Below are 25848 nucleotides of genomic sequence, written 5' to 3'. Positions count from 1 at the left end.
GGTGGTGGTGGTGTAGAACCCAATTATTTATCCTCCAAGATAGAGGTATGCCCCAACCTAGAGTGGTTTCATTCTTTTGTGTTGTAACATGACAGTCGTTAAAGATACAGTGGAGCGAGCCATCTGGCAGCCAGCGACAGTCATTTGGGTGGAATCACCCTCGTTTGTATTCCATTCAGTTGTAACTAAGGTCATGGAGGCACCTGAAGGCCAAAAGTGACTCACAAAAGATTTACTTTGGTAATTCCATACTCTATTTGTGGGCAGTGCACTCCAAAGACCTGTACCCTCTAATGGAGTCTTTAGTGTTTTATTGTATTTAGCGTATTTTCTCGTGTATAAGGTGCACCCCCAAAGTTGACCCCAAAAATCTGGAAGTCTTCTACCTTATGTACTGTGTGTGCCATGACTTTCCAACCATTCATATTTTCACTGGACTTTACACCGATTTTTACCGGCCTGATCGGTATCGGTATTTTATGCTGACCGGCTTTGTCATAATTCACCGATTTGATCGGCTCCGCAAAAGGCATTTACGCCGCTTCGTCATCGTGCACAGTGTATTTGACGTTGTACTGTAAATATCTGATGCCCAATAAAGTTATATAAAAAAAAAAAACGCAGTGTGGGACAGACAACACGTAATTCCTGGATCAGACTACAAGACAAATTTGCTCTTTCACGATTGCACGATGTCAGACTACTGCAATAAAATCTTGTAATAATAAAATCAATACGATCATTGGGCTTTATCTTGTCAACTCAAATGCGACCGGATACACTTGTTACCGTGGCGACGACGAGTGGATCGCGCAGACTATATTATAAGGACAAAATGGGGAGAAATGTGTGTTGAACCGGTGCTCAGGACAGGAGAGGACGTTCGTTTAAGGATTGCTTGAGGTATGTTCATGTACTTTTAATACGATACGCCTCGCAAGCAGGCAACAAAAAACGTTATGTAGCCTAGCAAGCTACTGCTAGCACTGACGTTTATACCGGCGTTCTGTCGAATCATACTCTAAAGTTTCGGCGTGGGTGAAGTAATTTAATTACAGTAAGTTAGCACCCATTATTTCTGTCATGTTGTAATGTTGGTTTGACTTGACAGATTAGAATACACGATCTGACTAGAGCAGTGGTTTCCAACCTTTATGGAGGCAAGGAACATATTTTACAATTGAATAATCTCACGGCACACCAACAAACAAAAATTTCACAAAAAGTGCATACATTAATTACTGTATTTACTTTCTGCCATCTAATAGAAGACCATTCATTTGTTCTCTGTCACTATACCTCACTGGTATAAATAGAGGAACAAAGATACATTATTTATTGTAAATATAATTTTTTTGAGCAATTAAGTACACAAGTATATACAGTAAATGAACAGGTAATTTAAATACACATTCCTCCAGGTTGTGATCGGATCGGGGATCGGTTATCGTTTTTTTAAACTTGCTGATTGGTGATCGGCCCCAAAAATCCTGATCGTGTAAAGCCTAATTTTCACATTAATCAAATTAGTGACTAACCACAAATGATAGTCTTCGTATATTTTTATGTATACATGCATTGATTCAAATCTTTGAGATTATATTAATATTGAGTTTTGATTACGCCTAAAAAATATATATTCTCTATTGTGGCAGTGGAGCGCCCTAGTGGTATAATTGTGGTCCTGCAGCTTTAATGAAACGAACCTCCAATGAATCATAGACACTAGCCACTTACTTGCTCAAGGTAGTGAGAATGAGGCAGATCATTGGTCGCGATGAAAGACTCACTTGTGGTACAAAATAATCAAACAATAGTTAACATACAAGATGAAGAGGCAGGATAAGCATACATAAGATCTATTAACATTAATTAGGGCATAATTAACACTAACTGACATAAAACAGCATTCTTATTCTATTTACGATGAAGCTCGGCATGTTTGGAATTCCTCCGACGCCACGCAGTACGCACTTGAAAAAACATGGTGGCTTGCTACCATAGCTGGTCTGCAGCGATGTTTTTAATTGTTGATTTTATCTATATAAATATCACGTAATTTATCCAGATGGAGAATGTGAAGCGGCTGGGATGAGAATCAGCACCTCCAAATTTGAGACCATGGTCCTCAGTCGGAAAAGGGTGGCGTGCCCTCTCCAGGTCGGGGATAAGATCTCAAGTATCTTGGGGTCTTGTTCACGAGTGATGGAAGAATGGACCGAGAGATTGACAGGCGGATCGGTGCAGCGTCTGCAGTGATGCGGACTTTGTATTTGTCCGTTGTGGTAAAGAAGTAGCTAAGCGGAAAGGCAAAGCTCTCAATTTACTGGTCGATCTACGTTCCTACCCTCACCAATGGTCACGAGCTGTGGGACCGAAAGAGCAAGAAATGAAGCGGCCGAAATGAGTTTCCTCCACAGGGTGTCCGGGCTCTCCCTTAGAGATAGGGTGAGAAGCTTGGTCATCCGGGAGGAGCTCAGAGTAGAGCCGCTGCTCCTCCACATTGAGAGGAGCCAGATGAGGTGGCTCGGGCATCTGATTCGGATGCCTCCCAGTCGCCTCCCTGCTGAGGTGTTGCGGGCACTTCCCACCGGGAGGAGACCCCCGGGGACGACCCAGGACACGCTAGAGAGACTATGTCTCTCGGCTGGCCTGTGAACACCTCGGGATCCCCCCCGGAAGAGCTGGATGAAGTGGCTGGGGAGTGGGAAGTCTGGGCGTCCCTGCTGAAGCTACTGCCCCTGCGACCCGACCTCGGATAAGCGGTAGAAAATGGATGGATGGATGGATGGATGGCGTTCAGTCAACGTCACAGTAGTTGCAATTGCTTTTAAATGTTTATTAAAGTAACAGCTTCATAAGATACAAGTAGTAAAAAAAAATCTGCAGCCGCAGACCAGCTCTACTAGCAAGCCAGAATGTTTTCAAATGCGTAAACGATGTCACCGCGGGGCATCTGAGGCATTCCCAGCATGCCTAGCGTCATTGTAAGTAGTTGTTCAGAATGCTGTGTTATGCCGGTTAGTGTTAATTATTCCCTAAATAGTGTAACTAGACCTTATGTGTTTAGCCCCCACTTCTTGTTGTGTTAACTGTTTATTTTGTACCTCAAGCTAGTCTCACATATCGACCAATGACCTCCCTCATTTTCACTAACATGAGCAGGTAAGTGACTTGTCTCTATGACTCATTGAAATTTAGTTTTTCTTCATTAAAGCTACAGTGCTTCTTTTTCAAAGAAATGATCAAGTTTGAAGGATAATTTGATTCTCAGATCAATGTGAAACGACAGAATTATTAAATTGCATCTATATACAGTATTTGTCGCATTAAAACGAATGTATACCATTTTCAAAATATATATGCACTAGTATATGTTAATTCTTTGTGTAGGATTTTTTTAATTTATGTACGATGCGCACTATTGACTGACAATTTTTTGGGGAGATAAAATGCTCATTATCCATTAGAAATTACGGTAATAGATTAATACTGTCTGGTTACCTTGTACTTGATAGTGAATGATGATTGTTAATCTTACTTTAAATCATTACATGTACAGTTTAATCAATGTTTTGTGATGAAATGATTTAATGATATGATGTGACAGATTGGATTTAACAAATAGTAGTTCGATGTTGAGGAACCACCGTCGTAAAACTATGGTTATATTTGCAATTACTTAGTCCAAATACTTCAAAGCACCTAAAAAATGAAGTACGTAAAATGGCTGTAATTCCTAAATGGTAAAATTTTTTGTCTAACGTCTAGAATTAAAGCCAGAAGTCTACACTTCAATTGCATCTTGTCATTATACATCAGTGTATGGCTCATTCATAACAGGTCTCAGTGGAGACAAGCATATGATCACAATACCTCCATGTGGGCCTTTTCTCCTTACTAACTATGAATTTGACATAATCCCCCAGGAGGCTGGTCCCAGCATAAAGCGCACTAAAACAAGTGATGATAGTGGACTTGATATGGACAATGCTGCTGAGAATGGCGGCGGTGACTCTGTTATTGACAGCGGTGCCAGCGAAATAGAACTGGTTTTCAGGCCTCATCCCACACTGATGGAAAAGGATGATGGTCACAACAGGTGAGCTAATATTTAATAAGGGATTAATTGTGGAAAAGTTCAAACACTATTAACGCTTTAGCCAGCCACTGTACAAGAAGCAACATTTTCAAAATATTTACACTAAAGCAATGCCCAGTGTTTATTCGCATTGATCTGCTAGATAGCTCAGGTCTCGCCAACCTTTTTGAAACATTCTTGGGTTACTGATTATTTTGATGGGCTACCAGTTTGATACACGCTTCTCCAATAACAAATTTCCTCAAATTACATTTGTTATTATTGATCATTAAGGATATTTATCTGTGAAAACACCAATCATGTGACTGATTTCTCTAAATAATTATCAACAATGAATTAATAATGTAGGAAACTTGATACATATCATTAAGTATTTTCTATAAATCTCTGCAAGTGTAAACATTTTCAAATGATGCAATATTCCTAAGAAATCAGTGTCCCCTCACTGGTGAACTATTTTTAGAATAGGTTTGTGGGCTCCTCGTGGCCTTTTGGGGCCCTTGCAATAAATGATAAATTATGTTGGTGTTTGTATCAATCTAGTGTGGAGTTTGTGCCGCGCTACATAAAGACATCTGGAAATGCAACAGTGGATCACCTCTCTAAATACCTGGCTGTCCGTCTGGCTTTGGAGGAGCTTCGAAGAAACACAGAGGCGAGTCCTGTTAATATGGAGGCAGCTTCAGAGAAACAGTACACCATCTACATACCTACTGCTGGAAACCAGTTCACTGTGAGTACATATTCAGACACATGGATTGACAGATGTTATTGGTGGTAATTTTCATTTTTGCCAAGGAATACGTGTTGCAGTAGATAGCCTTATTGCGTCCTTGCAGTTGTTTATACCTTAAGAAATTGAACATTTTCATCAAACCATTGTCAAAATTTGACTTCTACACATAATACATTGTTGGTAGTACCGTTCTGTTAAAGACCCAGGAAACGAATTTTCTTTTCTTTTTTTCTAAATACATTAAATATGGTTGAAGATAAGTGCTGAAAAGATGCAAAGACAGAACTGTTTAACGTACAGTTTAATCTAATTTAATCTGAGATGTCTGGATTGTTTGGGTGGGGCTAAAACGGGGTCGCTCTGACGTCAGCAGGGAACAGCATGAGTCGGCCCTCCCCACTGCTAAGTACTCAACGGCCTCATTTTAACAGTAGCAAATCAGCGTAATTGGCATTTCCTTGTTCTTCATAGACACGTGGACAAATTCGTTGGTACCCCTCTGTTAATGAAAAAAAAAAAAAAGAAACACAGCGGTAACAGACATAACTTGAATATGAAAAAAAATAAGAATGAATTAAAATGTGAAAATTAACCAATGAAAATCAGACATTGCTTTTGAATTGTAATTCAACAGAATTACTTAAAAAAAAAAAAAAAAAAAAAAAAAAAAAAAAAATCCTTAGACAGGCCTGGAGAAAAATGATGGTCCCACTAGAAAAGGTCGAAAATAATTTGATGATACGGGCATGTTCAAACAATGTGTCCTCTAATTAGCAGCACAGGTGTCTACAAACTTGTCATCAGTCAGTCAGCCTATTTAAAGGATGACAATAAATCACTGTGCTCTTTGGTGACATGTTATGCACCACACTAAACATGGACCAGAGGAGAGATTTTTCAAGCACGTTAATGGTAAAGGCTATAAGACCATCTCCAAGCAGCTTGATGTTCCTGTGACTACAGATACATGTTATTCAGAAATTTAAGATCCACAGGACTGTAGCCAACCTCCCTGGACATGGCCGCAGGAGGAAAATTGATGACAAATGGAAGAGACAGATAATACGAATGGTAACATAATAGCTCAGAACAACCTCCAAAGAAATTAAGGGTGACCTTCAAGGTCAAGGTACATCTATGTGAGAACGCGCTATCCGTTGTCATTGGAGCCAAAGTGGACCTAATGAGAGACGACTAAGGAGGACACCACTGTTGAAAATAAATCATAAAAAAGCAAGACTGGAATTTGCCAAACTCCATGTTGACAAGCCACAAAGCCTCTGAGAGAATGTTCTATGGACAGATGAGACAAAACTGGAAGTTTTTGGCAAGCCACATCACATACACAAAAATGAAGCATATCAAGGAAAGAACACTGTCCCAACTTTGAAAAATGGAGGAGGCTCTGTTATGTTCTGGGGCTGCTTTTTTGCATCTGGAACAGGGTGTCCTGAATGTGTGCAGGGTACATTTAAATCTCAAGACTGTCAATATTGACAGTCTTGAGAGAGAGAGAGGAAATGACCTGCCCATTGTCAGCAAAAGGTTAGTCTATGGGTCTTGCAACAGGATAATGTCTCCTAACACAGCAAAAAAACAAGAATGGCTAAAAACAAAACTGTTGGATTTATCTCACCAAACATTATAATGAATAAACACAAAAGGAATGAAGACGTTGGTCATTTTACTCATGAGGAGGGCGCATGGGAGATTGTTCAGGTTACAGCCTCTCAACACGCTCTAAACAATCTCCCCCGTCGCTCCTACATTTATTTGAAAATAGGAGGGTTCTACAAGACATAATGTTCTAAGCATTAAGACACAACACAAAACATAGGACCAGACGACACCTGTCCCGTCCCCGACCACATCCGATCACGTCCTTGGTCAAGGCGCCCTTCCATCAAATGTTGCTGAGTCATCTTCTTGAAGGCGAGACATCTTTCTATCTAAATATTGTCCATAATACTAATGCAAGCTACTAATGCAAAATACAAATGCAAGCTACTAATGCAAAATAATAATGCAAGCTAAGCAAATAAATGATAACTACTAAAATATATCTAACAAAAACATTGGACTATTCTGAAGTGGCCTTCTATGAGACCTGATCTAAATCCTATTGAATATCTGTGAAAGGAGCTGAAACATGCTGTCTGGAGAAAGCACCCAACTGAAGCAGTTTGCTCATGAAGAGTGAGCTAAAATACCCGTTGAGGGGTGCAGAAGTCTCATTGCAAGTTACAAAAATCATTTGATTGCAGTGATTGCAACAAAATATTAAGTTAAGGGGCCATTGTTTCTGTCCAGGCTTGTTTCTCCTTTTTTTGTGGGGAAATAATTCTATTGAACCACAATTTAAAAGCAATGTCTGATTTTCATTAGTTAATTTTCATTCAGTTTTTATTTTTTACTTTTGCAGAGCTGTCAAATGTTACGGAACCTCCGTATTTTGTTAAGGAAATCACTGAACACTGATTCGTTACAGCCGTAACACAGATTGTTCCGGATATTGGGGGCTAAAAAAATCCAGCGTCCGATATTACCTGCCAGTATGGCACTGTGTCTGGCCAGCGTGTCAAAAATTTAATAAATGAATTTGATGAAGTAACCACAATATTTTGTAAAAATAAATGGTGTGGGGGGGGGGGTGGGGGATGGAGCTGTCTGCCAACGCATTGTAAGTCACTAATCATTACTTCCATGTTAGGGAATAAACAATAATTCTTACCATGTTTCATGCACGTATCGCTTACGTTATCAAGAAGGGAGGGCCAGGAGTGGGGAGGAAAAGACGGAAAAGCATGGTGCCTGTGTGTGTGCAGTGTTGTCCCGAACTAAAGTATTTTGACATCAAAAAATAGCACGGCACCATGGGTTTTAAATTATTTCATTTATTAAAGAAAAAAACTATTCAAAGTTAACTGGCCCTGTGTGGAAAAGTTACCCCCCCCCCCGTTAAATCATGAATTAAGTGAGGTTAATTACAATTTCTGGTTAATTTTCATTGATCACACCCAAACCTGGTTACATCCAGACCTGTTCAATCAAGAAATCACTGAACAGTATCTGTCCCAACCAAGTCAAGCCAGACAAAAGAGCTGCAACAAAATGACACAATCGCAAAAAGGAGGTTCTTCCAAAATATCTCCACAGAGATGTGAAAGGGTCATTGCCAGTGACAGAAAACACTTGATTTCAGTTGTTGCTGCTGAGGATGACCCAACCAGTTATTAGTTTTAAGGGCCATTACTTTTTCACACAGCGGCAGGTAACTTTGAATTTTTCTTTTCCTTTTTCCAATTAAAAACAGCATTTTAAGTTCACTGGTGCTATGTTTGTCTGATCTTTACATTTGTATGATGATCTTAAACTGGGGAAACTGCAAAAAAAAAAAAATTCAGGAGGAGGTCAATACTTTTTCACAGCACTGTACACGTCTCCCAATTTTGGTAGACCTACAGTAGGTGGAATGTACAGTGTACAATGTACAGGCCTGCTTTGTTGAGATTTTGTAGTGGGTGCTACGGAGACATTTTTAAACAATTGCACAGCAAACCTCTAAAATACTGAATTGTTTGCCAGTCTTGGTGTGTGCAAAACTTCACAATGAATGCATGTTTCGACCTTGCAAACAGCATTGTTTTCTTGGTGAACAACGCGGTGAACAGCATGTCGCAATGGCAGCAGCGTTATACGAAACAAAAAGCTTTGAACTTTTCACCTTCACTATGTTTAAATGAGACATCCAAAGTTTGAAGTCAGTCTGATTAAAATCTCTAGGAAAAGTTCATTAAGATGTGACAGATGTAAAAGGCGAAAAATAGGTCAGAATTTGAAAGTAAATAAAACATGGGAGACTTCCTGTTGGGTTTAGAGTATGGGTCCTAGAGACTTTTTTGTAGGCCTACAACCCTAATTATTGGAACGGCAAGGTCACTTCCTTAGTTTTTGTTGTATACTGAAGACATTTGGGTTTCAGATCAAAAGATTAATATGAAACAAAAGTTCAGAATTCCAGATTTTATTTTGTGGTATTTACATGGAGATGTGTTAAACAACTCAGGACAGAGCACCTTTTGTTTGAAGCCACCCAATTTTCAAGGGAGCAAAAGTATTGTAACGTGACTGATGAGTGCTGCTAGTTTCTCAGGTGTTGCCTTTTAGATTGATTGCCTATACATTAGATAGTGGTTGTTTTTGGCTTTAGGTTTCACCTGTGAAAACTGCATTTGCTTTGAAGCAAACATGAAAACCAGAGAGCAGTCTATGGGAAGAAAACAAAACATTTTGAAGCTGAGATGAGGGAAAATTGATCAGAGCTATTGGACAAATATTGGGCAAAGCAAATACAACAATTTGGAATGTCCTGAAAAAGAAACTACTGGTGTACTGAGCAACAGACATCAAACTGGTCGGCCAAGGGTATCAACAGCAGTTGATAACAGAAACGTGAGAGCTGTGAACACCCAAAGACGACAGTCAGTGACATCACTGCCAACCTCCACAGGGCAGGGGTGAAGGTATCACAATCCACTGTTCGAAGAAGACTTCCAGAGAATAAATATACAGGCCAAACCACAAGATGTAAACCAATCATCAGCAAAAAGAATCAGAAGGCCATATTGGATTTTACAAATAAATACAGGGATGAACCACAAACGTTTTAGAACAAAGTTTTATAGACCGATGAGAGTAAGATTTACCTCTACCAAAGTGATGGAAATGCCCAAGTATGGAGAAATAAAGGATCTGCTTATGATCCAAAACCCCCAAGGTCATCGGTGAAGCATGGTGGAGGTCATGTCATGGCTTGGGTTGAATGGCTGCTTCTGGAACGGCCTCACTAGTCTTTAATGATGATGTAACTCATGATGGTAGTAGCAGAATTAATTCAGAAGTCTACTAAACCATTTTGTCTGACAATTTACAGAAAATTGCATCCAAACTAATCACGAGAAGCTTCATCATCCAACAAGACTGACCCAAAACACACTGCCAACACAACAAAGGACTACATCAGGGGGAAAAAGTGGAAGGTATTAGATTGGCCAAGTCAATCACAGGACTTTAACCCAATAGAGCATGCATTTTACCCCCTGAAGAGGAGACTGAAGGGAGAAACACCCAGAAACAAACAAGATCTAAAAGAGGCTGCAGTAAAGGCCTGGAAAAGAGAATGCAGTAGTCTGAAGTCAATGGGTCACATGCTTGATGCAGTTATTGCAAGTAAGGGTTCAATTCAAATGTTGAATGTTATTCACTTCAAGTTAATTTAATAATGTCTGTTCCAATACTTCTGCTCACTTGAAAAGTGGGTGGGTTCAAAGAAAAGGTGCTCTGTCCTGAGTAGTTTAACATATGTAGGTGTGAATACCATGAAATAAAAGCTGGACTTCTGAACTTTTGTCTCATATTCTGAACTTTTGTCTCATATTCATCTTTTGATCTGAAACCCAAATGTCTTCAGTATACAACAATAACAAAGGAATAGGCCTTGTCGTTCCAATACTTTTGGAGGGGAGTGTATGCTTCCCAATTTTAGTAGCCCTAGGTCATAGGTGTCAAACTCAAGGCCCGCCACATTATTTTATGTGGCCCGCAAAAGCAAATCATTTTCGGGAACTCCCGTGATTTTTGCTAAAATCTGTACCCAAATTCCAAATTGTTATAATAATAAACAATAATGTTGAGATATTGCATTTTTCTGTTACCAAACCCTTCTTCTACAGTAACTTAAACAATACTTGAACAAACTATTATCCTTGTCTTCGGATTTCAAAACTAGTTATCCCTCAATTTGTTGTGTAATGGTAATAATATGATTTGGTGATTAAACATTTATATGGTTTCACTGTTCTAATGGCCCTCTGAGGGAAATCATAACTACTATGTGGCCTGAGACAAAAATGAATTTGAACACCCCTGAAACGTATACTCGAGGCTGCTTTTTTGAAAATTTGTAAGAGGCGCTACTGAGCCATTTTTTTAAAAAATTGCACAACCTGTAAAATATTAAAATGTTCACCAGGCTTGTATGTACAAAGTTTCATGAGATTGCTTGCATAATTACACCTCAAAACAGAGTTGTTTTCTTGGCGAACAGCACAGCAAACAGCATTTCACAACAGCGTTACACTGAATGAAAATCTTTTAATAACTTATCTTCAATATCTTTAAGAAGAGACACCCAAAGTTTGAAGTCTATCGGATTCAATTCTCTAAGAGGAGTTTGTCAAAATGTGACCCCTATAAAAGGTGAAAAATTAGGTAAATATTTGGCGGACTTCCTGTTGGGTTTCGGGTATGGCTCCAAGAGACTTTTTTTTGGAGGTCTTTGGCTGTTCCATAGGCCTCCCAATTTTGGTAGACCTAGGTGAATTGTACAGCCAGGCCTGCTTTTTTGAAAATATGTACGGAGCGCAACTGAGCTACTTTTAAGATTTTCAAAAATAATTGTAAAATATTAAAAGGTTTGCTTGACTTGGTGTATTCAAAGTTTCATGAGTTTGCATACGTTTAAACCCTCAAAACAGCGTTGGTTTCTTGGCGAACAATGCAGTGAAACAGCATGTCATCACAGCAACAGCGTTGCATGGAATGAAAAGCTTTTAACTTTTCATCTTCCCTATCTTTAGATGAGAGCCAAAGTTTGAAGTCTATTGGATTAAATCTCTAGGAGGAGTATGTTAAACTGTGACCTCAATAAAAGGTGAAAAATTAGGTAAAAAGTGAAAGTAAATTAAAAATGGTGGACTTCCTTTTGGGTTTATGGTGTGGCTCCAAGAGACTTTAAAAAAAAATAAAAAATAAAATAAAAATTAGATTTTATTTTTATTTTTTGTAGGTCTTGGGCTGTTATATATGCCTCCCAATTTTGGTAGCTCTTGGTGAAACGTAGCGCCAGGGCTGCTTTTCTGAAAATTCGAAGGGGCACGACTGAGCCTTTGTTTTTGTTTTTTAAATTGTACAGAAACTGTGATAGGATTAACCCGCTATTTAGAAGAACAACAAAGTATGAAACATCACATGTCCTTGTGCAGTAGGTGGCGTTATTAGTAAGACTAAATTTTTTTCCCCATAGATTCCTTTCAATGTGGACTCGCAAGTGTGTGAAATTTAGAAGATATGACGATCTGGAGTTAAGTTACAACAGCTTTTGATGTCACGGCAAATCTCTAGGAGGCGTTTGTTAAAATATGACGCCTGTAAAAGACAAAAAATGGGTCAGAATTGGAAAGCAAAGGACTTCCTGTGGGGTTAAGGGCATTGCTCCAAGATACTTTTTTCGTAGGTCTTGGACTGTTCCCTAAGCACCCCAATTTTGGTAGACCTAGGGGAAACGTACAGCGAAGGGCTGGTGCTTTGAAAATTTGCAGTAGGCACTACTGCAAATTATACCGCACTATTTATCAAACCACTGACAATAGCGATACGGCAGAAAACTAGTATTGAAGGTATCTGTACTCCTGTGTCGGAACACAAAATCAGTCTTTACGCAGGTGATATCCCGCTTTATTTACTCGAACCCAAGGCATCACTTCAAACAATTTTTAACCTCAACATTTTCGCAATTATCAGAATATGCTATCAATTGGTCAGAATCAATAATACTCCTTATGACTAAAGGCTTCGTTATACTGTCACGGACGGCGACCGCACTGACGTCACTGCGGCTGTCCCTCGCGTAGTTTGCCTTTATACTCTAGTGCAACCCATTCGCACAGTTTTGAAAATGTACTGCACTTCACCTCCAAGTCAGGGGTGTCGCTACAGCTGGTATTGGCTAGGACACCACAGGGTGGAGTTTCCTCTATCTTTTTTGTCCATTTCCGGTAGCCATTTTTACTTTCCTTTCAGTAACAAGGAAAAAGCAACAACAATGGAACAAAACAAATGGACCTAGATGACCAGATGATACGTTTAATTATGCTGCAAAATCGATCGAGAAGGCGGCGACGTAGATGGTATGTAGAACCAAAGGGCACGCTGTGTACGTCATTACAGCATGTGACTAAAACGGACCAATCACGAGAGATGGTCTCCGCGGCGTTCGACGCGCAGCAACTATTTTTGTCGGCAAGCTACGCAGAGGTGCTGTGCGGGGCAATTCGTCGGTCACATGATTCAATGCGGTCGTTGTCGGCCACGCAAATGCGGGAGTATAAAGAGGCTTTAACTCATGGAAACCTACGGAACCAAAATCCAAACTTTCCCATTACAACGGAATATCAAATATCTAGGCATTAATATCTCAGCAAAATTTACAGAGTTAAGTCATTTAAATCATGTACAGCTACTGCAATTTTTTTGGGGGGATGATTTAAAACGTTGGAACAGCCTACCTATCTCACTTTTAGGGCATATAGCTACAGTAAAAATGAAAACGTTACCACAAATTAACTATTTATTTTCAATTATCCCATTTTAACCCATATTAAAATGGTTCCAAATGCTAGACTGTGCCATTTTTAAATTTTACTCTAAAAATAAGAAAAATAGAATCAGCCGAGCTACCCTTCAGAAAGGTAAAGGTGTAAAGGCTGGTCTTCCAGCCGGTCTCACACTGTACATGCTTCGCATATTGGGCACATTCACATCTCATTCACGGTCCCCTGGGGTACTGGAACGAGGCATGATGGAGCCGGGCCGGGTACTGGCACATCTGTGCTGTTTTCCGTTCTGGTCGCCCCGTGACACCCCCCCCCCCCTCTTTCTCCGCCCTGCCGTTTCTCCAGTTTTAATGCATCATACACCCATCTGTGGGGGATGGCAGTGTCGGCTGGGGAGGACACTCGGCCAGGTGTTCCAGCACTCTGGCCTACACTCTTGCCACCCATGCCTTTCCTCCGTGGATTTTTAATGCACCACATACACACATTTCTCTAGGCTTGACTCCTGGGGCATGCCCTCCCTTCGGTTGGTGGGCCGCAGAGAGATGGGGGTCCGCCTTCCTCTCCCCTGTCTTGGCACCCTCGCCTGTCCTTGCTCTCGACGGGCGCTTAACATGGGCTTGCTTTTGGTGGGCGATGACCGTTTTCAGGTGGCGGCTAGCTCCTGTGTTGGGCCCTGTTGATGGTTGGGGCCCCCATGCTCTCTAGGGGTTGGTGGGGGCGGTGGAAGCGGTGGGGCATGCTGTGTGTGGGGTGGGTGGAATTGGGCGTGGACGGGTGGTCGTCCTTTTGGGTCGGGGCACTTTCGTTGTGCTGGGGACCGCTTTCGTTGTCCTGGGGACTGCTCTTTTCATGTCTATCAAGCTCTTTTTAGTGTCTAAACAACTGTAAGAACCTGTGAGTTGATATGTTGGTATAACCTGTACTTATTAGTGGTCCCAGCACAAGCAATTAAAGCCAGTAGCGTGTTAATCCAACATTAGTGAATGAACACCATATCACATGCATGTTCGTCAACTGGTGTATGGAGTTGCAGAGCCGGCATATTGGAGAAGGGTGGGCCTGACCCCCTCCACCCACAAGTAGGGGCCAAGCCAGCGAACCCGTCCAGCGGGGGACCCAACCAGGGCGACGCCACCCTCTCCCCAGGACCCAGGGCGGTCCCCAGCACAACGAAAGCGCCCTGACCCAAAAGGAGGGCACCGGACGACCCCCCGTCCACGCCCAATTCCACCCACCCCACACACAGCATGCCCCACCGCTGCCACCGCCCCCACCAATCCCTAGAGAGCATGGGGGCCCCAACCATCAACAGGGCCCAACACAGGAGGCTTTAATTGCTTGTGCTTGGATCAGTAATAAGCACAGGTTATACCAACATATCAACAGTTGTCTTACAGTTGTTTAGACACTAAAAATAACTTGATAGACATGAAAAGGACCACTCGTCAGTAGCACTGCCTTACTCATGTCCCACATTCTGTCCTATCCTTTTCTGTCCTCTCATCTTGTTCTCTTGGTTAGTGGTTAGTCATTGCATGTCCTCACCAGGTGTCCCCTTGACTGTGCTCAAATATCTAGACTAACTATTGTTCTTCTGTGGTTCATACCCCCCTTGCCCACTCTGTCCCTCTGTCTGTCCCTTAAAACCCTTTTCTGTCCGGCTGCATTTTCAATAAACGTCAGAATAATGGATTTTAAAATAAGTATTTCAGACTCCCCTGTTGCATAGCAAAACGATTCCAGCACAAAAGGCATACAGATCCACCATTCTGCAAGTCCATGCAGCGGAACTGGACGGTTTAAAAAAATAAAATAAAAATTATTATCTTCTTCTTCTTTTCCTTTCGGCTTGTCCCGTTAGGGGTCGCCACAGCGCGTCATCCTTTTCCATGTAAGCCTATCTCCTGCATCCTCCTCTCGAACACCAACTGCCATCATGTCTTCCCTCACGACATCCATCAACCTTCTCTTTGGTCTTCCTCGAGCTCTCTTGCCTGGCAGCTCCATCCTCATCATCCTTCTTCCAATATACTCACTATTTCTCCTCTGGACGTGTCCAAACCATTGAAGTCTGCGCTCTCTAACTTTGTCTCCAAAACATCGAACCTTGGCTGTCCCTCTGATGAGCTCATTTCTAAAAATAAAAATTATTATAATAATTAATAAATACCCGTTTATGCATCAGAAAAATAAAATATGGACATTTACAATATATCGGAGTTTTGACCTTCAGACTTTAGGAGTCAACGTATCACAAAACCGAGATACGAGCCAAACCATGGATTTTGTGACCCGTTCCACCCATAATGTGTGTGTTTGTGTATGTATACATACAGCCGCTGAAAAGTATTTAACACGTCACCATTTCTCTCACTAAATATCATCAAACAGCAATCCAGCCCCTTGTCAGTGCAAATTAATAACACCTGATTCAGTCCTTATTGATGGGCGACAAAAAGGTCTCATTGCCAAGGTGTGAGTCAAGACGCATCTCATGATGGGTAAGACTAGTGCTGTGTGGCTGAAGCCTCATAAAGTTTTGAGGCTTTCCTTCAATTTGTGATTTGTTGACAGCTTCGGAGCTTTGGTGCTTCAGTGAGAACATTAGTGACATATGGCGGATAAAATAAATCACAGAAACCTACGCCACTAAACTGTGTGAAACAAGACACTCTCGTTATCTTTCAGCAAAAAGATGTATTATTTACATAAGTCTGTTTGCGTTAATTTAAATAGACGAAGTTGGCATTAAAAAGCTGGATTCCACAAAGTAAATATGTTGGCCACGTGCATCTTTATTATAAAAGGGATGACTTGTGAACAGAAACAAAAGGGAACAGTGATGTCTTTACAAGTTTTTATTCAAAAATAACAATTGTTCAAGCAACCACAAGTTAGCGCAAAATGAGCTCTCAAATCAAATGACAGCAACCAATCCGGTTCGAGCTGTCGATACGCGTGGTGACGTATGAAGTTTAAAACTTAAACGGTCACATGATGTTTGGGGGACGATACAAGCTCCGAAGCACCATTTCGATGCAATGTGATTCAGGCAGTCTGACACAAGCTTTGAGGCTTTGGGTTCATTATAACATCACAAGGTAAGAGCAAAGAGTTGTTTCAAGACCATCGCAAACTAATTGTTGGAAAACGGCATTGGTTACAAGCGCATATCTAAGCTTCTGAATGTTCCAATGAGCACGGTCCTCGCAAGATTTGTGATGGAGTGCAAAAAATAATCAGAAGAGTTCTCCAAGAACCAAGGTCCACCTGTGGAGAGCTTAAAAAAGATCAAAAAACATACTGCCAAGAAAAAACATACTGCCAAGAAAGCTCAATTGGTTTCAAAGAAAAAAAATAAAGCTGCTAAAATGGCCCAGCAAATCACCTGACTTGAATCCTATAAAAAAATATATGGAAAGAATTGAAACTCAAGGTACCTAAAATAAGCCCACGGAACCTTCAAGATTTGAAAACTGCTTGTGTGGAGGAATGGGTCAAAATCACACCAGAGCAATGCATGTGACTACCGTATTTTACGGACTATAAGCCACTACTTTTTTTCCGCGCTCTGAACCCTTCGGCCCATTCAACGATGCAGCTAAAATATAGATAATACCGTATATAAATGCTTAAAACATGACCGTTTCCCATAATGCACTAGGGTTTGGGAATGTGCAAATGCCTCCAGCATGTAGAAAAAGACGATGCTAGTTTTTGGCGCAGTCAACGCAAAACGCAGCACGACACGCACGAACGCAAAATATTTTTTATTTTTTACATCCTCATCATGGAAAATACAAGACGAAAAGCGTATGATGCAGCTTTTAAGTTGAAAGCCATCGATCTGTCTATCGTGCTTTTAAAGCGGCACTCCGAGGTGAGTGGGAGGCTTGGATGACCGGCGGTGAGAAATCTTTCACAAAAACTGGCCGCTTGCGAAGAAGATCATCCTTTTCTGAGGTCTGCCAGTGGATCTTAAAAGCATGGAGCAGTGTGAAAGAATCTACGATCACCAACGGATTTTGAAAGGCTGGACTGCTACGTTAGGAGAACAGCACAACTGCAGCGGTAACTGTCTCGAGATGAAAATGACATTGAGAGCGACACTGACAGAGAGACTGAAATGGTGTGTGACGGAGATGTTCTGTGGCTCTTCAACTGAAGAAGACGACTTCAGTTCTTTCAGTGAATGGGAGGAGGATGAATAAAAACAATTACTTTTCTGTTATGTTTGAGCCGTTTTACTGCTGTGTTACAGGCACTGTTTGGAAACAAGGTCTGTAAATAAACATTTACAAAATATTTCTGTGTAAATATCTAATTTCACAACGTATATATCCGCGGCGTATAGTCTGCTGCGGCTAATATATGTTACAAAAAATAATTCTACAAATTTAGTGGGCGCGGCTTGTATTCCGATGCGCTCTATAGTCCAGAAAATACAGTAGTTTCTCCATACTTGAACCTGTCGTTGCAAACAAAGGCTTTTGTACAAAGTATTAAATAAATACCAGTTGGTGTGTTCAATGGGGGGCACAACCCAGTGCAGACTGCTAGGACGGTCCCAAGCCCGGATAAATGCAGAGGGTTGTGTTCAGAAGGGCATCCGGCTTAAAAATTTGCCAAACAAATATGAGCCTTCATCTAAAGAATTCCATACCGGATCCGTCGTGGCCCGGATTAACAACATCCACCCCCTGCACCGTTAACCCCCAGGGCGTCAGTGGAAATTCAGTGAATCGAAGATGAAGGAGAGGTGGAAAGCGGGTTCTTAGGCAGAGAGAGAAGAGGAAAGCACAGAGACCAGACTTGAATGTGGGGACTATGACAGGAAAATCTCGGTAGTTGGTTGACATGATGATTAGGATAAAGGTTGATATATTGTGTGTCCAGGAGACCAGGTAGAAAGGCATTAAGGCTAGAGGTTTAGGGACAGGGTTAACATTATTTTACCATGGTTTAGATGGGAAGAGAAATTGAGTAGGGGTTATTTTAAAAGAAGAGTTAGCTAAGAATATCTTGAGGCGAAAAAAGTATCAGATCGAGTGATGAGGCTCAAACTTGAAATAGAGGGTGTTATGTATAATGTGATTAGCGGCTGACCTAGAGGTGAAAGAGAAATTCTGGAAGGAGCTAGACGAAGTAATTCTGAGCATCCCAGACTGAGAGAGAGCTGTGATTGGTGCAGATTGTAATGGACATGTTGGTGAAGGAAACGGGTGACAAAGAAGTAATGGGTAAGTATGGCATTCAGGAAAGGAACTTGGAGGGACAGATGGTCGTAGACTTTACAAAAAGGATAGAAATGGCTATCGTGACCACTTTTTTCCTGAAGAGGCAGGAATATAGGGTGACCTACAAGAGCGGAGGTAGAAGCACCCAGGTGGATTACATTTTATGCAGACGATGTAATCTGAAGGAGGTTACTGACTTTAGGGTAGGGGAGCGAGTGGCTAGACAGCATAGGATGGTTGTGTGTAAAATGACTCTGGTGGTGGGGAGGAAGATTAAGAAGACAAAGGCAGGGCAAACAACCATGTGGTGGAAGCTGAGAAAGGAAGAGTGTTGTGTGGCTTTTCAGGAAGAGCTGAGACAGGCTCTCTGTGGACAGGAGGAGCTTCCAGAAGGCTGGACCACTACAGCCAAGGTGAACAGAGAGACAGGCAGGAGAGTACTTTGTGTATCTTCTGGCAGGAAAGGAGAGGTGACTTGGTGGTGGAACCTCAAAGCAAATCATAAAAGGAAAGAAGTTAGGGAAGAAGTGGGACACTGAGAGGAGAGGAGAAAGGAATGAGATGTGACGTAGGGCAAAGGTAGAGGTGGCAAAGGCCAAACGAGGCATATGAGGACATGTATGCAAGGTTGGACACTAAAGAAAGAGAAAAAGGTCTATACAGGTTGGCCAGACAGACGGATTGTGTTGGGAATGATGTGCAGCAGGTTAGGGTGATTAAGGGTGAAGATGGAAATGTGTTGACTGGTGGCAGTAGTGTGCTGGATAGATGGAAAGAATACTTTCAGGAGGTGATGAATGAGGAAAATGAGAGAGAAGGAAAAGTAGAGGAGCCAAGTCTGGTGGACCAGGAACATCTAGAGAGGTGGCTGTGGAGTTTTTGACCAGCTTGTTCAACAGAACTCTAGCAGGTGAGAAGATGCCTGAGGAATGGAGGAAAGGTGTGCTGGTGCCCATTTTTAAGAACAAGGGTGATGTGCAGAGCTGTGGGATCTATACAGGAATAAAGTTGATGAGCCACACGAAGTTATGTGAAAGAGTAGTGGAGGCTAAACTAGGGACGGAAGTCAGTATTTAAGAGCAACAGTATGGTTTCATCCCTAGAAAGAGTACCACAAATGCATTATTTGCCTTGAGGATGTTGATGGAAAAGTACAGAGAAGGTCAGAAGGAGTTGCGTTGTGTCTGTGGATCTAGAGAAAGCGTATGACAGAGTACCCAGAGAGGAACTTTGGTACTGCATGCGGAAGTCTGGAGTGGCAGATAAGTATGTTAGAATAATACAGGACATGTATGAGGGCAGAAGAACAGTGGTGAGGTGTGCTGTAGGTGTGATAGTTTAAGGTGGAGGTGGGACTGCATCAGGGATCAGCCCTGAGCCCTTTCCTGTTTGCAGTGGTGATGGATAGGCTGACAGATGAGGTTAGACTTGAATACCCATGGACCATGTTTGCAGATGACATTGTGATCTGCAGTGACAGCAGGGAGCAGGTGGAGGAACAATTAAAAAGATGGATGCATACACTGGAAAGGATTGGAATTAATATTAGCTGAAGTAAGACAGAATATATGTGGATAAATGAAAGGGGTGGAGGAGAAGAGTAAGGCTACAGGGAGAAGAGATCGCAACGGTGGGGGACTTTAAATACCTAGGGTTAACAGTCCAGAGCAATGGTGAGTCTGGTAAGGAAGTGAAGAAACGGGTCCAAGCAGGTTGGAACAGGTGGAGGAAGGTGTCGTGTGTTATGTGACAGAAGAGTGTCTGCGAGGATGAAGGGCAAAGTTTAGAAAACAGTGGTGAGGCCAGCCATGATGTACGGATTAGAGAGGGTGGCATTGAAGAGACAACAGGAAGCAGAGCTGGATGTGGTGGAAATGAAGATGTTGACTTTCATTCTAGGAGTGACCAGGTTGCATAAAATTAGAAATGAGCTCATCAGAGGGACAGCCAAGGTTATATGTATTGGAGACAAAGTTAGAGAGAGCAGACTTCGATGGGTTGGACATGTCCAGAGGAGAGAGAGTGAGTATATTGGTAGAAGGGTGATGAGGATGGAGCTGCCATGCAAGAGAGCTAGAGGAAGACCAAAGAGAAGGTTGATGGATGTAGTGAGGGGAAGACATGAGGGCAATTGGTGTTAGAGAGAAGGATACAGGAGATAGGCTTACATGGAAAATGATGACATGCTGTGGCGACCCCAAACGGGACAAGATGAAAGGAAAAGAAGAAGTTGGCGTGTTCAACACTTTTTTCCCCGTCATTTCACATTTATTTATTCAACACAACTTAATTTCTGAGCTGATTTGTTCTACTTTCTTTGTATGTATGGGATGCTTGGGTTATTCCCAACATCTGGTGTAATGTAATGTTCATTTATTATTTTACACACGTGCACATTAAATTCTTGTCTCACCGGCGCCCTGACGACAAACCCAGGAAATAAAAAAATAAATAAATAAAAACACTGCATGTACTCACAATGTAGTGTTTAGCTTGATATTCATTCTCGTAACCAAGATTCAATGCAGGTGCCATCAGACAGTGTGAACGTGCAGTAAATTCATATTATAAGGCTGCAAAAAGCCTACTCCGGCACAGGCTTGAATAAACTTCATGAATGTTGAATTGATTAAATATGTTCCATAACCAGATAGGCTCCATCATGTGTGTATTTATCTAAACTCATAAATTCTCTCCATAGGTTCTGAATGGTTCCTTCTCTTTGGAGCTGGTCAGTGAAAAATACTGGAAGGTGAACAAACCCATGGAACTATACTTTGCCCCTACTAAAGAACACAAGTAAAGCATATAAAAGCAGCTTCAGTCATGAAGTAAAGCTGTGTACTGGGACCTGTGTCCACGAAGAAGGTAAAATGTGTCTGAAGGAAATGGGGAAGAGAAAAAAAAAAACAAAAAACAAAAAAAAACTCTTATATCCTCTTAATATCATTGTCTTATCTCTTTAGACGTTAGCAGACTACTGCAGCATCCAACAGGTGCAACCAAGTGATAATAGACCACTAGGAACTAGCAATTGTAGATTAATTCACCGGGGTAATTCAGTTTGAAATGGCAACATTATGGTTTCAACATTTATTATTCGTCTTCATGAACACTCCCCTGGCTGTAGTTCAGTTTGAAATGGCAACATTATGGTTTCAACATTTATTATTCGTCTTCATGAACACTCCCCTGGCTGTAGTTTTACTGTAGTCTGTCTTGCATTGAATTTGATGAGAATTTAATCTTGGTTTTGTAGTCTTTGAAGCATGTTCATACAATGTCAGAAAATAGGACAATATCAAAATGTGCCATTTGCCCCAGAGAATGTAAGGGAATTTATCAGTTAATGCCCCTTTTCCAGTGCACTGTACTTACTCAGCATGTACCACCCACTACTTACTCACAAATGTCTCTTCTTATCGTGGACGATACTGGCATGCCTCAAAATAATTACAGGAGACCCTGAGTCTCCTGTAATTGTGATGCTATTTGAAGATGGACTGACCTAAAACAAGTTAAGCAGAGCTGAGCTGGCACTTTGCAGTGTAAAAGCGGCATAAATGACTGCAGTTTTTGATTCATTGACCATTATGTTGGCATTTACTTCTTAATTCCCTTTTAAATGTGTTTAATTTAATCAATAAACGGCAGATTGCCTGCGCTAACATGTTCTCATTCTGTTTTATGTAGTCAGTCAATCTCTCTTTCAGTGTGCAGTTTTTGTTGTTGTGTTGCTGTTAAACCTAGGCTCAAATATAGTCCCCTCCAAAAATACTGGAACGGCAAGGTCAATTCTTTTGTTTTTCTTGTATACTGAAGACATTTGGGTTTCAGAGCAAAAGATGCATATGAGACAAAAGTTCAGAGTTACAGCTTTTATTTAATTAACATTGAGATGTGTTAAAGAACTCAGGACAGAGCACTTTTTATTTGAAGCCACCCATTTTTTAAGTGAGCAGAAGTATTGGAACAGACATTATTTAATTAACTTAAGGTAAAAAACATTTAATATTTGGTGGCATAACTGTTACTTGCAATAATTGCATCAAGCCTGCGACCCATTGACTTCACCAGATTATTATAATTGCTTTTCCAGGCATTTACTGCAGCCTTTTCCAGTTATTTTTTGTTTCTGAAGATTTCTCCCTTCAGTCGGTAAAATGCATGCTCTATTGCAGGGGTTTCAAACTCACTTTTGTTACGGGCCACAGCGTAGTTATGACTTTCCTCGGAGGTCCGCTACAACTGTGAACCCGTATAAATGAAAGTTTACCTCCTATACTGTAATTACATACAGTATACACAACACATTATTGAATAGCCAGTTTTGCAATCAGAAGCCTATAAAAAACATGTTGTTCAACTATTACATTTCTTTTCAAAGGGGGATTGGTATCAAAAAACTGATTGCAAATATCTCAATGGTATTACACCAGAACACGAGGAATTTTTATTTGCTTTCGCGGGCCACATAAAATGATGTGACGGGCTGGATCTGGCCCCCGGGCCACCAGTTTGACACCTGTGCTCTATTGGGTTAAGGTCCGGTGATTGACTTGGCCAGTCTAAGACCTTCCACTTTTTCCCCCTGGTGAAATCCTTTGTTGTGTTAGCAGTGTGTTTTGGGTCATTATCTTGTTGCAAGATGAAGCTTCTCCCGATTAGTTTGGATGCATTTTTCTTTAAATTGCCAGACAAAATGGTTTTGTAGACTTCACAATTCATTCTGCTTCGACCATCATGCGTTTCATCATCAATAAAGACAAGTGAGCCCTTTCCAGAAGCAGCCATGCAAGCCCCAAGCCATGACATTACCTCCAACATGCTTCACACATAATGTGTGAAGCATGACTGGTGTCTTTGCGTTTTTCTTCACAGCTCCCACAATGTTTCTGTCATCAACTGCTGTCGATACCTTTGGCCGACCTGTTCGATGTATGTTGCTCAGTACACCAGTAGTTTTTCTTTTTCAGGACATTTCAAATGTTGAAGTGGCTATGCCCAATGTTTGTCCAATAGCTCTGGATATTCTCTCCTCTTTCAGCTCCAAAATAGCTGGCTTTTCTTCCATAGACAGCTCACTGGTCTTCGTTTGCTTAACAACAAATGTAGTTTTCACAAGTGAAACCGAAAGCCAAAAACAACCATTATCGAGTTGTTTAAGCAATCAATCGAAAAGGCAACACCTGAGCAACTTTTCCTCACTTGAAAACTGGCGGGTTCAACAAAAGGTGCTCTGTCCTGAGTTGTTTCATGTAGCTCCTAAATGTAAACACCATGAAATAAAAGCTGGAATTCTGAATGTTTGCCTCATATTTGTCTTTTGATCTGAAACCCAAATGTCTTAAGTATACAACAAAAACAAAATAATTGACCTTTCTGTTCCAATACTGTTGGACGGGAATGTATATTGTATTTCTCAAAAGGATCATTTTCATCTGATGTTTAAGTGCCATTTTGTAAAATTAAAATTCACTTCCAAGATGTTAGATTGTTTACTATGTGTTGACAATTTTTGTTTGACTTTGCAAGTGCTTGAGAAAATGTCAGCTCAATACTAATACCAGTCATGCAAACACCAAAGGCACAACATAAATTAAGCAATCTGGAAGACTGAAGAGTACTTCTTCTTTTCCTTTCGGCTTGTCCCGTTAGGGGTCGCCACAGCGCGTCATCCTTTTCCATGTAAGCCTATCTCCTGCATCCTCCTCTCGAACACCAACTGCCATCATGTCTTCCCTCACGACATCCATCAACCTTCTCTTTGGTCTTCCTCTAGCTCTCTTGCCTGGCAGCTCCATCCTCATCCTCCTACCACCAATATACTCACTATATCACTAAAACATCGAACCTTGGCTGTCCCTCTGATGAGCTCATTTCTAATTTTATCCAACCTGGTCACTCAGAGAGCGAACCTCAAAATATTCATTTCCGCCACCTCCAACTCTTCTTCCTGTTGTCTCTTCAGTGCCACTGTCTCTAATCCGTACATCATGGTTGGCCTCACCACTGTTTTATAAACTTTGCCCTTCATCCTAGCAGAGACTCTTTCTGTCACATAACACACCTGATACCTTCCTCCACCCATTCCAACCTGCTTGGACCCGTTTCTTCACTTCCTGACCACACTCACCATTGCTCTGGACGGTTGATCCGAAGTATTTAAAGTCCTCCACCCTTGCTATCTCTTCTCCCTGTAGCCTCAATCTTCTCACCCCTCTCATTCATGCACATATATTCTGTCTTACTTCTGCCACTCCAGACTTCTGCATGCAGTACCACAGTTCCTCTCTGGGTACTCTGCCATAGAGACCTTCTCTGTACTTTTCTCTAGATCTACAAAGACACAATGTAGCTCCTTCTGACCTTCTCTGTACTTTTCCATCAACATCCTCAAGGCAAATAATGCATCTGTGGTACTCTTTCCAGGCATGAAACCATACTGTTGCTCGCAAATACTCACTTCTGTCCTGAGTCTAGCCTCCACTACTCTTTCCCATAACTTCATTGTGTGGCTCATCAACTTTATTCCTCTATAGTTCCCACAGCTCTGCACCTCACCTTTGTTCTTAAAAATGGGCACCAGTACACTTTTCCTCCATTCCTCAGGCATCTTCTCACGCACTAGAATTCTATTGAACAAGCTGGTCAAAAATTCCACAGCCACCTCTCCTAGATGCTTCCGTACCTCCACAGGAATGTCATCAGGACCAACTGCCTTTCCATTTTTCATCCTCTTTAATGCCTTTCTAACTTCCCCCTTACTAATCATTGCCACTTCCTGATTCACCACACTTGCCTCTTCTACTCTCCCTTCTCTCTCATTTTCCTCATTCATCAACTCCTCGAAGTATTCTTTCCATCTAGCTAGCACACTGCTGGCACCAGTCAACATATTTCCATCTCTATCTTTAATCACCCTAACCTGCTGCATATCCTTCCCATCTCTATTCCTCTGTCTGGCCAGCCTGTATAGATCCTTTTCTCCTTCTTTAGTGTCCAACCTGCCATACATGTCATCATATTGGCCTTTGCCACCTCTACCTTTGCCCTGTGTCGCATCTCAATGTATTCCTTTCGCCTCTCCTCGGTCCTCTCAGTGTCCCACTTCGTCTTTGCTAACCTTTTTCCTTGTATGATTTCCTGTACTGTGAGGTTCCACCACCAAGTCTCCTTCTCTCCTTTCCTGCCAGAAGATGCACGAAGTATTCTCCTACCTGCCTCTCTGATCACCTTGGCTGCAGTGGTCCAGTCTTCTGGAAGCTTCTCCAGTCCACCGAGAGCCTGTCTCACCTCTTCCCGAAAATCTGCACAACACTCGTCCTGTCTCAGCTTCCACCACATGGTTCTCTTCTCTGCCTATGTCTTCCGAAT

The 25848-nt window shown here is 41.5% G+C and overlaps 1 protein-coding gene across 2 annotated transcripts in view; it reads left to right on the top strand.

Annotated features, from left to right (window-relative positions):
- Positions 1–25848, top strand: part of rnf2 (ring finger protein 2) — an 81689-nt gene that overhangs the window by 27121 nt on the left and 28720 nt on the right. The window contains exons 7-9 of one of the 2 annotated variants that reach the window (XM_061693065.1): positions 3930–4102; positions 4646–4835; positions 21173–23958. In XM_061693065.1, the coding sequence (XP_061549049.1) occupies positions 3930–4102; positions 4646–4835; positions 21173–21274 (465 nt within the window). In that variant the 3' untranslated portion in view covers positions 21275–23958. Of the gene's footprint in view, positions 1–3929; positions 4103–4645; positions 4836–21172; positions 23959–25848 lie in introns of those variants that run through there. The other variant, XR_009769623.1, reaches the window with a different exon arrangement.

The sequence above is a fragment of the Phycodurus eques genome, chromosome 13 (genome assembly GCF_024500275.1).
Source record: "Phycodurus eques isolate BA_2022a chromosome 13, UOR_Pequ_1.1, whole genome shotgun sequence".
NCBI lineage: Eukaryota > Metazoa > Chordata > Actinopteri > Syngnathiformes > Syngnathidae > Phycodurus > Phycodurus eques.
The sequence above is the reverse complement of the archived record's forward strand: the minus strand, read 5'-3'. Positions and strand labels throughout refer to the sequence as shown.